General features: G+C 35.7%; 1 protein-coding gene across 2 annotated transcripts in view; it reads right to left on the bottom strand.

Annotated features, from left to right (window-relative positions):
* Positions 1-350: 350 nt before the first annotated feature.
* AZIN1 (antizyme inhibitor 1) overlaps positions 351-14211 on the bottom strand; it is a 27807-nt gene continuing 13946 nt past the window's right edge. For both annotated transcript variants that reach the window (NM_001291553.1, NM_001301750.1), the window contains 10 exons: positions 12730-12927; positions 10907-11080; positions 10022-10194; positions 8270-8404; positions 7204-7285; positions 6730-6804; positions 6130-6292; positions 3694-3809; positions 2897-3111; positions 351-2693 (listed from right to left, as the gene is read on the bottom strand). In NM_001291553.1, the coding sequence (NP_001278482.1) occupies positions 2582-2693; positions 2897-3111; positions 3694-3809; positions 6130-6292; positions 6730-6804; positions 7204-7285; positions 8270-8404; positions 10022-10194; positions 10907-11080; positions 12730-12831 (1347 nt within the window). In that variant the 5' untranslated portion in view covers positions 12832-12927 and the 3' untranslated portion in view covers positions 351-2581. The remainder of the gene's footprint in view (positions 2694-2896; positions 3112-3693; positions 3810-6129; positions 6293-6729; positions 6805-7203; positions 7286-8269; positions 8405-10021; positions 10195-10906; positions 11081-12729; positions 12928-14211) is intronic.

The raw sequence follows: 14211 nt of genomic DNA, 5'->3' as shown, positions 1-14211 counted from the left end.
ATTGGAAGCAATAATTCTTTACATTGTTGGTCAACTACTACAGCAGAGTAAATCTTGAACAGTGTGGTTCTTTTAACCCAATCTTTTTGCACTGAGTGATACCCATGCCTAGAGTCTATCTGGAATATGTAACTACTCTGTTTACATCTATTCAAGTTGAAAATTAAGAGGCTGGTGAATTAATGTGTCAAGAAATGTGGTCATAGAAGCATCTTAGTGCTCAAATATACACTAGACTTTATCAAAACTTTCATTGTTTCATGTCATTCTTAGCTTTTCATCAGATTTGTTACTTTCTAAAAAAGCAAGTAAGATTCAGAAAGAATGCTTGCAAATTAATATACAAAAGCTGGTATGTAAAATTTCAATTGTCTTGACAGAAGCCATCAAAGTAAAACATGAGGAATAAAAACATTTTATCTGTGCATTCAGAATCACACACAAGTCACCTTTACAGTTCAATTTACTCTATAGAAATCATTTGGGTTTTATATTTTTAGTTAAATTTTGAACTGAGATTACAATATTGTTTTTAAAAAATTACATTAATCCAGTACTTTTTAGCATACCAAATTTAAATACATAAATTCAAACTTCAGATTTATGGCAAACAGTCTTCAAATACAATACAGACATTTATTAAAGTTACCATATCATTCCCAAGTGGTATTTGCAACTCTGAACTGTTACACATATAACAGTTCTCCTATGGATATGGCAAAATCGATATGCCATGAAGCTCAAAGGTATATAAGTCAAGCCAAAGACTCAAAAAAGTTATACCATCTTTTAAAAGGTTTGGCATTTCTGGACCACAAAGCACAACATTTAAAGTCAGGAATAATTAATTCTTCCTCCTTATTACAGTTAAAAAAAGTTGCATGGTAGCTTGGAATTTTGCATAAAACCCCATATTATACCTTGAGAAAGTCCAAGGGTAATTACATGACAATGGATTGGGGTCTTAAATTTTTTAAATATAACCCATGTAATTCAAATGGGCATTCATCAAATCAAAAAATATTAAGCACCTACTGGTTTAGAGAGATTGAAATTTAATATTAGAGACTCATGATCAATTTTCACCTTGAAATCAAGGTGTAAAAACCAGCTATTAAGTGCATTCCAAACTTCTCCTATGTAGCACAGGTAGAATTTTCTGTCCATTGGCACCAAAGTGAAGTCACATTTCCTCTTGGGAGACAGAAATTCCACATCTGAACATAGAATAAGTTAGGAAAAAATGACCCCTGTTGTTTATTACTATTGTTGATTCTGAGATCTACAATTACTAACATACTAGCAGTGAACAATGCAAATTTCTGGCAATAACTGTTTAGTGATGCTAAATTCCCTTCCCCCAATCACCATAAAATTTAATATGAAAAGAATTAAAATCACTAAGCTGAACAAATGAAAAATAAACTAAATGTGTAGCTAAAACAAACCCTTAAAGTTTGAAATCATTGCAACTGAGAAACTGAAAATAGGTGTGCTTCATCTCAACCCCTCACAACTATGAATTTAAATAATATTCCGTGCAAAAGAGCATCAGGTTTCTGGATATAGATGTAGCCCTTCTTTAAGTTTTAGTGCGCTGCAGAGTTTTCTGCAATTTTATTTCCTTTCCCCAAGTTTATTCAAAGTATTAATAGAATCTTCCATTTCGGCCAAAAGATTTGATTCAAACATTTACTAAGGTACTCTATGCATTCTACCTATACAGAAACACTTATTATTACAATTGCTTTATGAAGGATTAACATTTTCGGTGTTAAATTGTTAAACATCATGCTTACTGCACATCAACTCTCCATTAATGAATCTGAACTTCACAATGATTTACCAAACATTTAACTTAAATTACTAATTAAATAAGTGAAAAATGTACTAAGCCAAACTAACTTAAATGGGCTAAAAGGAAAACCTCCAAAACAGTCCATATACACATCTATCTCAAAACTACCTTTGCTAGCTAGCCCCTTTCCCAAAGTTTTAGCCTGAAAAAACAGTAAAATCTACACAAAATTTTATTGCAATCATACAGGGTTACATTAGGTCAAATACAACAAATACTATGATGCAATTTTACATTTATTAAACTACAGTTCAAAGCACAAATTTACACATTCTAAATACACTAAACATACCTAATGAAGTCACACTGGTCTTCCACTGACATTTGATATATCTGGGTGAAAGACATTAACTTTACAAGACTTTTTAACACGAATCCTTAGTATAAAAACTGTGTACTTGTATGTAAACGGTTTAAATGGGGAACCCAATTAATGGGCTTCCATCTCCACTAAGTCATCCATTTTGTTGCATATTTTATTTTAAACGCTTAAGGGGTAGGACAAACTGTTAAATTTAAATCTGGATACATTATCTAAATCTCCCAATTATCCCCAATGAATTATGATGAAGCTGATTTTGTCTGGTCCCAAGTAGCTATTACTAAGTTTTTGTTTCCAAGAGAATTAACAGAGTAAGATTTTTTGAATTTTACCCACACTGGAATGTAGACCAGACAAGCTTAACCTTCAACTTCAGATCTAAAGAAGCGTTAATGCCTGTTTTAAGCTTCCGTGGCAAAGCTGTCCTCTTGGCTCAGCTGAATGCAAGAAGGCACAAAGAAGAAGTTCTTCATCATTGTGTCGGAAGTAATTCCAGCATCTTGCATTTCATACCTACATCAGAAAATATAATGTAATTCTGATTTTAACCAAAAAGGACAATGAAACAGGGCTATAACTCTTCCAATTATCCTTTTAAAAACCACATTTTAAATCACATATAAGCCATGCATTCATCACACAATTAAAATATCCATCATTTTATATCACCACCTCAAATATCCCAAAACTGCTTAGAAATAAAAATAGCATCTTACCAATCACTGAATGACATCATGTAATAAATAGCTGGCCTCTGAAAATCATTAAAAGCAGATGGTTCATGGAAAGAATCTGCTCCCATGTTATCAAAGATAAGCCAGTCTCCCACATTCAGCTCAGGAAGAAGACAGCTTTCCACAATTTGATCAAGCTCATCACAGGATGGACCCCAAAGGCTGCTTGTAAACAGACGCTCATCTTCCTTGTATTTCTGTAGGGGAAGTAAAAAATTGCTTTAAAATCAAGCTTTTGCTCACACAGATAATAAATTTGTTATCTGTCACCATCTCAGATCCAGGGTACCCAAGGTAGACAAAAGCCTACATCTATCTAGAGGTAGCGGGCATTTCTCAATGCCACCTAAGGCAGTGGGCTAAATGGACTCAGAGGAATGCCGTTCCTCAAAATAAAAAAAGCTATTTGCCCCGTACTAAGACCTTTCTCTTAAAATCAGAGTGCATGATAACAGCTCAGGGCTCTCCCTGGTGGCGCAATAGGTTCAAGCACCACAATATGACACTTTTTCAGAAACCACTGCAGCATGAGTTTTATCCCCAACCAGGGAGCTGACCCACATGGTGCAGCTCTCTTCTGGCCCGCCTACTGCTCCCCTCAGCAGTGTATTTCAGTTGATCTGCCTAGTCTGTTCCCCACTGTCTTTGGTGAATCCTCTCACCCACCACAGCTCTGGCCTGTACACCCCAGTTCTGAAGCATAAATAACCTTTTAAAAAAAAAGCTCAGTTTATAAAATGCCAAATACGGAATTTTGATGTTACTTGTAGTAAACTTACCTTGTGAACCTCTGGAATGGTATTTAAGTCCTCAGACAGTTTACTTGCAAAAGAACCATAAACACCATCATTCATATAATACATGAAGGCTGGTTCATCACTTCCGGTTTTTCCTACTGAAAAGGGAGAAAAAAAGTGAATATACATTTATAGTAAAACTTTTAGTGTAGTTATTACTCAAAGCATATCTTCAAATAGGTTGAATATTTATAGAAATGACTTGTGGGGCCTTCCTGGTGACATAAGGGGTTAAGTCTCGGCACCATGAAGCTATCCACAGCCACTGCAGCATAAGTTCATCCCTGGTCAGGGAGCATGGTACACATGGTACACATGCTCCATGGTACAGCAAACCTCTCCTATCTCACCTGCTGACCCCTCAGCAGTGAATTTAATAGATCCACCTGTTCTGCTCCTCATTCTGTCACCCCCACACCTCTAGCTTGCTCCCCAATTCTTCTATGTGTAAAAAATAAATTCCTAAGATGTGAAAATCATTAATTTGGATAGAGATGGTGTGCGTGCTCTCACGCATTTGTCAAATTATACATATCAAACAAATCCGCATTAGATAGAGATTATTTATAGTATTTTAAAAAAGCGATTTCTAATTATTTTGGTACCACTCTGAGTATTTTAGCTTAAGCACTGTATACTTGCTATAAATAATGGGTTTCACTGTTGGGAAAAGGGGGGGGGGGGAACCATACAGTGTCATACACCAGATATACAGCTTTTGGACTAATGTGTGTGTGCATTTGTTAACATATACAAGTACATATCCCAGTACTATTCACTAAATCCAAAAGTAATGACACTTTAGCAACTGCTTCCTGCTTTTTAAAAATATAATTCTGGCCCTCCCTGGTGGCGCAGCGGGTTAAAGCGCAGCACTGAGAATCTGAAGCCACTTCCGTGTGAGTTCGATTCCCGCCTGCTGCCTGCCCCGGAGGAGACCACATGGCGAGCCAGACCTCTCCTGCTCCCCTCAGCAGTGTACTTCTTTGATCTGCCTGTTCTGCTCCCCGCTCTGTCTCTGGTGAAGCCTCTCACCGCCCCTGAGCCTCTGGCCTGTACCCCAGTTCTGTATGAATAAATAAATAAATCTTTAAAAAAAAAAAATATAATTCTTCATTAAAATGAACTAGACCACCTTGGATTGCAGGACCAAGACAGGAAAAAGGTAGTATGTGTCTGACAAGTCCTGATACACCAGAAAGGAAAGAAGTTCCTAGAGGAATAATGGAGGGCCCTCCCTGGTGGTGCAAGGGTTTGTTAAAGTGTAGCACTGTGAAGCTCTCTGGAGCCACTGCAGCAGAGTTTAGTCTCTGGCCAGGGAGCTGACCCACATGGTGTGGTAGCCCTTTTCTGACCTGCCCACTGCTCCTCTCAGCAGTGTACTTAGTCAATTTGCCTGTTCTGCTCCCACCCCATCTCTGGTGAATCCCCTTAACGTCCCACATCTCTGACCTGTACCCCAGTTCTTGTATGTATAAATCTTAAAAAAAAAGGATGCATGTCAAAGGATCCACATATGCAAAAGTAATTGAAAGTAATAAACCATACAATTAAATATGTAGGAGTCTAAATATAATAGGAGAAATATAATGTGTACTCATAAATTATATATAATGCAATTATATACTTTTAGACTGAATGCCATCAGATAATGACCATTAATAGATGTCAAAATTAAGATTAAAAATTTACACAATAAACTATCTACCTCACAATGAAGAAACCTACCTAAAATCTTAAATGATCAAAACTTAAGAATGGACTGTATTTTTGTGAGCCTCTGTATACAAAGGAGACAAACAGTGTGGCACGTAATGCCTAACCTGCATATAATCATGAAAGAGCAGAAAAACCCACATAGGGATGTAGCTTACAAAACCTCTTCTTTTAAAATGTTACAGTAAAAAAAAAAAAAAAAAAAAAGACAAAAAACAAAACACACACACACACACACACACAAGCAATGCTCAGGAAGCTTCCAGATCAAGTTATGTGACAACAAAAATAAGCTCTTATACAACAAACAGTGCTGAGAAAACTGGCAACTATCTGTGAATGACAGCACTGTATCACTAAGAGCTGACTTTTAAAAAGTTGCCATGCTCTTGTTTTGGGGCCCAATTATTTACAACTTGTTTTAATGTAGTTTGAAAAGTATGTTCATGTGTATGTACACTGTTAAGTAACTGTGGCAAGAAAATGGCATTAAGAAAGTGGGATTCAGGAAGTTTTATGGAATAGGACTGTGTCAAGGCCATTTTGAAAAGCACCCTACTACTAGCTGCTGTGTCCAAGTCACCCCGCTACTTTATGGTTCATCATGTCTTATGGTGTGAGTAGCATCTGATAAATTAAACTTTAGACTAATCAGTGTTATCTACTACTAACAGAAACAAAGCCATTATTTACATTACTTACCTCCAGAGGATAACTGATCATTTTCAACAACTTTCTTTGCAATGATATTAACTGCAAGTGTAAATGCAGAAGACACGTAATAGCTTCCAGGTTCTGAAATTATTTTAATGCCAGATCCCTCAGGAAAGTAGATATCCAACAAAGGGCTGATAACATGATTAACCTATGGATTTAGAATCCCACATTACGGTTTCAACATTAGACAAAAAAATTCAAGATATTGAAGAAACTAGTTATAATTTTAGACCATAAAATTTCTTTAACAATTATATAGCCTTCCAAGTCATCAACGTTTATTTTGGAACTATTAGAATGTCACTGATTTATAACTGTCCACTAGCAATGAAGGCGCAAAATTTTAAATCCGTTATTTACAGTTATTAAAGACTGAAGGAAGGAGGTTAGGTTAACGGAGGAAGGTAGATTTGATATGCATGTAGGAAAAAAATCTTAAGCTTTCGGATTTATGAAAATTCATTTGTCATTAAATAACACAGAAACACAACTGAATTAGAATCTGTTACAGATGTCAAAAACTTTTATTAAAAACTTGAGAGATTATTCCAATAATGTCCATCTAATAGGCAAAGCAAAATTTACCTCTTCCAATTGAAATTCAGTTCCTGTGAAGCCTCCACCAATGTCTAACATATTCATTGTGAAACCAAATTCTCCCTAGAGATGGGGGGGAGGAAATACTTTAAATAAGTTTCAAGTTATAATTAACAGATATAGGGACTGTTCAAAAACCTCTTTCCCCAAGGGAGTTAAATATCTATGTGACTTTTACTACATTAACTTTCTTTAGTTTTTACTAACAAGCAGAGAACTTCAGTCACATTTGTCTTTCTGATGTTGTCTGCACTCTTAATCTCCTGCAAGTAAATTGCTGTCTCATCCACTTAAAAAATGATACTGCATAGAACTCTGAATGCCTATATTATAAAAAAAAAAAATGATATACATGTCACCATAAGTATGAGGAAAATACTTCTGAGGCAGAAAAACACTGAACTTAGTCTTAGCTAACAAGCTGGCTTAAAATATAGAAGTAATTTAAGAAAAAAAACTTACAGCCATGTCAAAAACACATCGAGCATCAGACAGTGCATGTACATATACTTGAGATTCTTTGCAAGCACTTGAAACATGAAATCTGAAACAAGAGTAATAAATTTAAAGCAGTGGTGAGTTTTATAGAATCTTCCTGTAGTTACTTTCAACTGTGCCTTACACTGACATAAGTATTCATATTAACCTTACCAAATATTCAAAATACTAGAAGCTGATAACATGTACTGAAGAAATATGACTATTTCCCTAAATCATATGATCTTGTAACCAATGTTGACTTAAAAAACAACCCCCCACCCCCAAATTAGAAGTACCATGCAGATAGATTATAATATATATCCAGGTTATAATTTCACCCTTACACAAAAGGGTATGTTTCAATGATACTGCAACTTCTTATAAAAAGTTTTTTAACAAGTTGAAAATCATGACTCATGTCTACCAGATAGGCACAATCTTCATGGAGGTATAGCATATAATAAGCACCAGCAATAAAAACAAGTAACAATTTTAAATTTGAACTGACAATTTTATCTGAGAAATACAAAATGTCTACTACAAAAAAAAAAAACAATTTCAGCTGAATATTACTGACACTGCTTGAAGTTATTTAGTAAAGTGCCTTTGAAAAGAAAGTCTTAGGATGGTGGAAAGAAATGAAATGACACCTGCTAACTTAGAATTGGTATTCAATAGATACTAACAAATCCCTTTCATTCAATTTTAAAGACAGTGATTAAGACTTAAACCACTAAACTTGACTTACTATTCTTTTTATTAGGGTGAGAAAGAGTTACAGGTAACAATAGTATGAAAAATGTGTCAAAAACTGACAGTTGAATCCACAGGATTTTATGCAATAAAGACAAATCAATGACCAGAAAGAAAAAGGGGAAAGACATTGGGGCAAAAATGGCTAATTATATGGTAGAGAATTTTCAGTGGTAAACTTAATGGAATACACACATGAATTTTATAGGCTGCACATCTAAAATTTATATATTATAATGCAGGGTTACAAGACAATCATTAATGCCCCACACAAAACCTTAAAACAAATACTCACTTAACCCCAATAATTTGGACATCAAGTTCCTTAGCACATTCCAAGAGATGCCTACAGTTCTTCAGAGTAGTGCCAAACTTCATGTTACCATCTTCACCGCCAATATTATCTTCTGTTGCAATATGTAGTAAGACCCTAAGAGAAGGGGAAGATGATTGGGGCAGAGTTGGTTTACATCATCATCAGCACATGTGAAGCCTGAAGATTGTAGGAAGTATGTTGATTATGTCACCAGGGCTCCAGATCCAGCGACGGATGAATCAAGTGAACCTAATGAGAAACAATCCTGTACAGAGAAAAAACTAGCAATTAGGGCCTACAGTATGAAGTTTACAAAGATGGGATATTGGAAAATGCAGGAAGTTAAGACTCTGTTGTAGCAGCAAGAGTCGGTTGGGCTCTGTAATGAAAGACATTACTTTCAAATGAAGTCCATCAGTCAATAAATACACCTAGAAAGACTAAATTGAACAGCAATGCCATCATTATCCTTCAGTAAAAAGCACAGGGCTTTAAATATTTCAAATTTCTGAAATGTTCCCATTACCTAATCTTTCAACACTTTATTAATCTCTTAACATCCAACAAATAGTTAGGAAACTTTTAAGTTATTTTATCTAAAGATAGAATTCAGGACCTTCCTGGTGGTGCAAGGAGTTAAGTCTTAACACTATGAAGCTATTAGCAGCCACTATATCCTGAGTTTGATCGCAGGCCAGGGAGCTGACCCATATGGCACAGCCGACCTCTCGTCTCTCCCACTGCTCCCCGTAGCAATGTATTTCAATCAACCTGCCTGTTCTGCTCCCCACTCCACCCCTGGTGAATACTTTCACCCCACCTTCTATCCCCCACACCACTAGCCTTTACCCCAGCTCTTGTATGCATTAGTAAATCTTTAAAGAAAAACCATTAAAACTCAGCTCTATCAATTTATAAACTATCACAGGAACAACATTCCAAATCAGTTTGTTTTCAAATCACAGAACATATACTTCATAGATAAGCAGACCCTATAATTTTCCCTAAAAGATCTTTACCTAACGTTTTTGTATAGTAACCAATCTTGCCACATACTTTTCTGAGAATACCAATAGTCATCAAGGAAATATGGATATTATACACTTTTTCAGGAATATGTACATACACAATTACTGAAAGCAAACTATTACAATTTACTTTCAACATATTCTGAAGTCCTCTTGACATACCAGTTTGTGACAATACTTCCCCCAACTTTTTTAAAACAAAATTTTCTTGTGGTACATGCAAGCTTCAAAAAAAAAAAAAGATACTATCACTAAGATCAAAAGTTCAAAATCTACTGCCAAGGGGAAATTAAGTCATAAACTAAGCAGAAGTCAGCCAAGCAGGACAATTAGCTGGAAAGTTAATGTAATTATAAAAACGCAGCTATAGTCCTAACTTGATTATTCCGACCAAGTTCTTTCTTCAATTAAAGGCTGACAAATTTTTATCCCAAACTGTTATCCAAACTTCACAGTAAGAGTACCACCAATAAAATACTATTAACTTCACAGTAAGAGTACCACCAATAAAATACTATTAACACCACCAGTAAAATATTAACATTTTCCATGAGTATAAGATTACAATTATAACAATACACACAACTAGCCTATACAAATGTCTCCTCTTCCCAGCTAAAGACAAAACCAAATACTAAGTAGTAAGAGAAAGACAAACCCAAATCTTTAGTAATTAAATATTTCAATGTAGTTTTACACTTACTTGGCATTTGGGTGGTTACGTGCAATTTTCTTTAATTCAATTTCATTGTCACATGTCATGATATTCACTCCAATTTTTGCTGCATACTTGATCTGAGACACTTGCTTGCAAGGACTTATATAAATGATGTTTTCTGGAGATACACCCAATTCTTGCACTAAAGCCATCTCAGTCTGTTAAAAACAGTTTAAAAGGCAAATTTCAAGTGTGTTTTACTCAATCACTATTTTGTTTTATTCTTTAGTTAAATTCAAATTATATGGGATTAAATCAGGTTCATAGTCTAGCAATGCTTGTTACTTCACTACTGTGCTAAAAATTTTGAAAAGAAATAAACTGTTATATTACTAAAAAAACTTTTTTGAAAAGGATAGAATTCCCACAAGAGAAATCTCATAGTACATCAGAACCTGGTATACTTAGCTAGCTTTACCTAAGAAAAGGAAGAGAGTGATTAAAAAATAAAGCTGGCCCTCCCTGGTGGCACACTGGGTTGGGACACAGCACTGCAAGCTAGCCACTGCCATTTCAGTGAGTTCAATCCCGGGCCAGAGCTGACCCACATTGCGCAGCAGACCTCTCCTGTCTCCCCACTGCTTCCACCAGCAGTATACTTCATTCATCTGCGTGTTCTACTCTCAACTCTGACTCTGGTGAATCCTCTTACCGCCCCTGCACCTCTGGCCTGTACCCCAGTTCTATATGTATAAAAAATCTTTTAAAAACAAATAAATAAAAGATAAAGCTTTACAAATTTCATCTCACTGAAACTTTCACTGGTATACTTAAAGTGAAATGTCCCTACATTTCTCCTAAGACTGTGTGGATAATCAGAAGTTAAAAGTGAATTTTCAAATGCTGCCCTGTGAGTGACAAAATACTTACCTTATTGGAACAAGCAAATCCAGTTCCAAGGGCTGCCAAAATCTCAAGTACAGCTGGAGTGGAGTTGCATTTTACCATGTAGAAAGGCTTTATCTGAGCCACTACATTCTGCCACTGACTGTGTTTCTTCACAATCTTCCCAAGATCTCCCACAAAAAATGCCTTTTTCCCTGTCTATTGTGGTTATGAAAAAGGGAAAAACACAATAAACATTAAAATATAACAAGGAGGGGGAATCCCACTTTTCTCCACAAACAAGCCAAAATACATGTAACATTGTATTTACAGCTTATTAGTAAGAGCTGGGATGGGCAAACAATAAACGACAATCTAATACATTTGTTACTTTTTGAAGTTGGCTTTTTACTCTACTATACTGGCATATAAAATATCATCTACTTTGATTTTTAAAAACTACATTATTTAAAATAGCTTCTATTTTAGAATTGTCTCACTGTTACTTTTGGGGAAGGAGATCTACTATTTCCTTTCATGCTTTCTTAAAACAGTCCAGGACCTAATTTCCTAACACAGTAAGTAGAATCAGGAACATACAAAAAATATACCACTTTATATATATAAAGAAATACATAACAAACTATTAAAAAATAAAGTATAACAAGTAGGATATATATATTATTTCTTTCTATGTCATAAATAAATATACATACTAGTTAGTCTACATTATGAATTATACCTAGAGACGACATGGTAAAACAAGGAAGCAGCTACACTGGGAATCCATTTATAAGGAAACAAAGGTAGTGGTTCTGTGTGGAGATGGCAAATAAATCAAAAGTCAGATAAACACAAGTAAGGATTCTTTAGACTCAAAAGATAAGGTATCTGACTTTAATTACAGAATTGGGAGAGATTTACAATGATTAATAATAAAATTGTGGCTAATCCGGGAGGAGAGCCATGACTGCGCATCAAGCAGAATGCAAATTAGATGGCAGATAAAAATCTTATTTAGAATATATAACATTGACATATTATCTGAAAATTCATATAAGATGTTATTGTCTTCTTCTTTTTAATCCACATTACTGGAACACACTAACCAGGAAATAACATGACTGGAAATTATGGGTTATGTGTGGCAGATATAAGACAGTTGTACTAAAGTTACCCCATCCTGTCAAGACAAGCCATCCTTAATGTTCTGGAGACCAAAAAAAAACCCCAAGATATTCAGTTGTAACCACCCATGAGCCATATAATTATATAGGACAGAGAATAGGGTTGAAGAGTAATCCTTACTAAATGTTACTAAATATGGGATAATTAGACTGTGGGGCAAGAATGGATGAAATAAGGATCTCAAAGATCTCTTGTGAGTCAGGAAGAATGTAGGACAAGTTAAGTGATGAAGAGATCACCACACATCCAACTAGGTGTGCAGTGAATAGGAAACTATTGAATAGCTTAGCTGTAGAACAGATTAAACTGTATGGTAAAATGTCTTTTGTCTCCCCAAGATTCTGAGGGCAAAGGAAGAAAAAAAAATGTGCTGGTATGTGGGTAAGACTTAAAATGTATGCAAAGGTCAAAAAAAAAAAAAAAAAGGAGAGAGAAAATACAAGAGCAGGTCCTAAAACTCAAAAAAGGCTGTTAGACAACACTTTTTTAAAAATATAGTTTGGGCTAGAAAGAAAACCTCACTACTGCACACAGCATGGGAATGGGAGCTACTTATAAAGACAATCCAGAAAACTTAGTTTCTGACACTTAATGAATTAGCATCTTGGAAATAAAGCACTGATATTTCAGAATTCAGAAGTTTATAAACTGCCTGAAATATGTGAAAATTTAACACTTACCAGGGTATGTTCATAAACATAGTTATCAATAACATTTCCAAGGTTTGTTCCTTCATCCAGTAGGCCAACGGAGTAGTTTGCATCATCAATAAATCCTTTCATCTCAGCCGTATTCCACAAAGCCGAAAGTCATAAACCAGGAAAAACAAGAGACGGGCCGCCAAGCCTTATGTCTGGGTCCTTAGAATATGCAACAAACTGTCAAAATAGAAGTGATATCAAACTCTGTATTACTGTACAGTTAAATTTACTGAGTTCTTAAAGCATGGTAAATGTCTGACAGTCTGGAATCTGTATGATTGCTTATTTCAGAAACACTGGATGATTAATAACCTTCAGTGGTATTTTAAGTGAACGTTTTTATGCTTAAAAACAAGGTCAATAATAAATTCTCGAGAAATTAATAAACACAAACATACAACTCACTACCATTCAAAACACTTTGGCAAACTAAAGTTAGTTTAGCAAACTAAAGTCTCTATTATTGTTTTCTAGTTACCCAACAACACATCAGCTTTACTCACTTTTAAGTAAAGGACAGTTGGAGAAGCAGTGGGTGAGCCAGGAAAGGTCTGCTGCACCATGTGGGTCCCCTCCCTGGCCAGGGATAAAATTTGTGCTGCAAATAGTTTTAGAGCGCCGAATCTTATTTAACCCCTTGCATCACCAAGGAGACCCTGGCCTAGGTTATGACATTTAACAGCTGTGCAACCCTAGGTTAATTTCTCTGAACTTCAGGTAAATTACTCAAAAAGTTGTAAAATGTAACAAAACCAAGCCAGTGGCACATGAATAAAAACACCTGCTTAACTGCTGACCCCAGTGTTAAGAGCTAAAACTAAGTTGCCAATCATCAGAAATGCTGTCAAACCTAAAGCTAGGGTTAAGTCAGGGACTCGTACATCCTTAAAACATTCACCAAAAATTATTTTTGAAGGAGTGTCACATCACACTAAATGCAACCTCTCTGATAGGTCAAGTTTTCCTTCTCTCAGATCACAAAGCTCTCCCCTGGGGGAGTACACGCTGATCTATAAGTTCATTTCTGCTGCCACATTGATAACAGGCAAAGACCAGCTTCCAGCAACCTATTTTAAAACCTGCAGAGCCTTTCCTGCGTCCATGATCCTCCCCTTCTCCTCCCTTGCTCCACTGTGCTTGAAGGTTCACCTTGGGTGATAACAGAAAAGCATACTTCATGTCAATGTTTGCCAAAGTGTCAAGCTTTCGGGTTGTACTGAAACAAATTCAATGATAAGCCACAGCAGTCAAATTCCATAAAACTATTAGTTTTTAACTTTTAAAACACTTAACACTGCTTTCTAAAAAGTCAGCTATTGTGTTCAGTCCAAGTCTCTCTCATGCAATGGTAGAAATTGAAACACATTTTGTTTTACAAAAATAGTGAACTTGGGCCCTCCCTGGTGGCACAGTGGGTTGAAGCACTGCACTGAGAAGATAAAGCCACTTCCGCATGAGTTC

Source organism: Condylura cristata, unplaced genomic scaffold, assembly GCF_000260355.1.
Source record: "Condylura cristata isolate star-nosed mole 26May11 unplaced genomic scaffold, ConCri1.0 scaffold00009, whole genome shotgun sequence".
Taxonomy (NCBI): domain Eukaryota; kingdom Metazoa; phylum Chordata; class Mammalia; order Eulipotyphla; family Talpidae; genus Condylura; species Condylura cristata.
Note: the sequence above shows the minus strand (reverse complement) of the source record. Positions and strands in the feature narration are given on the sequence as shown.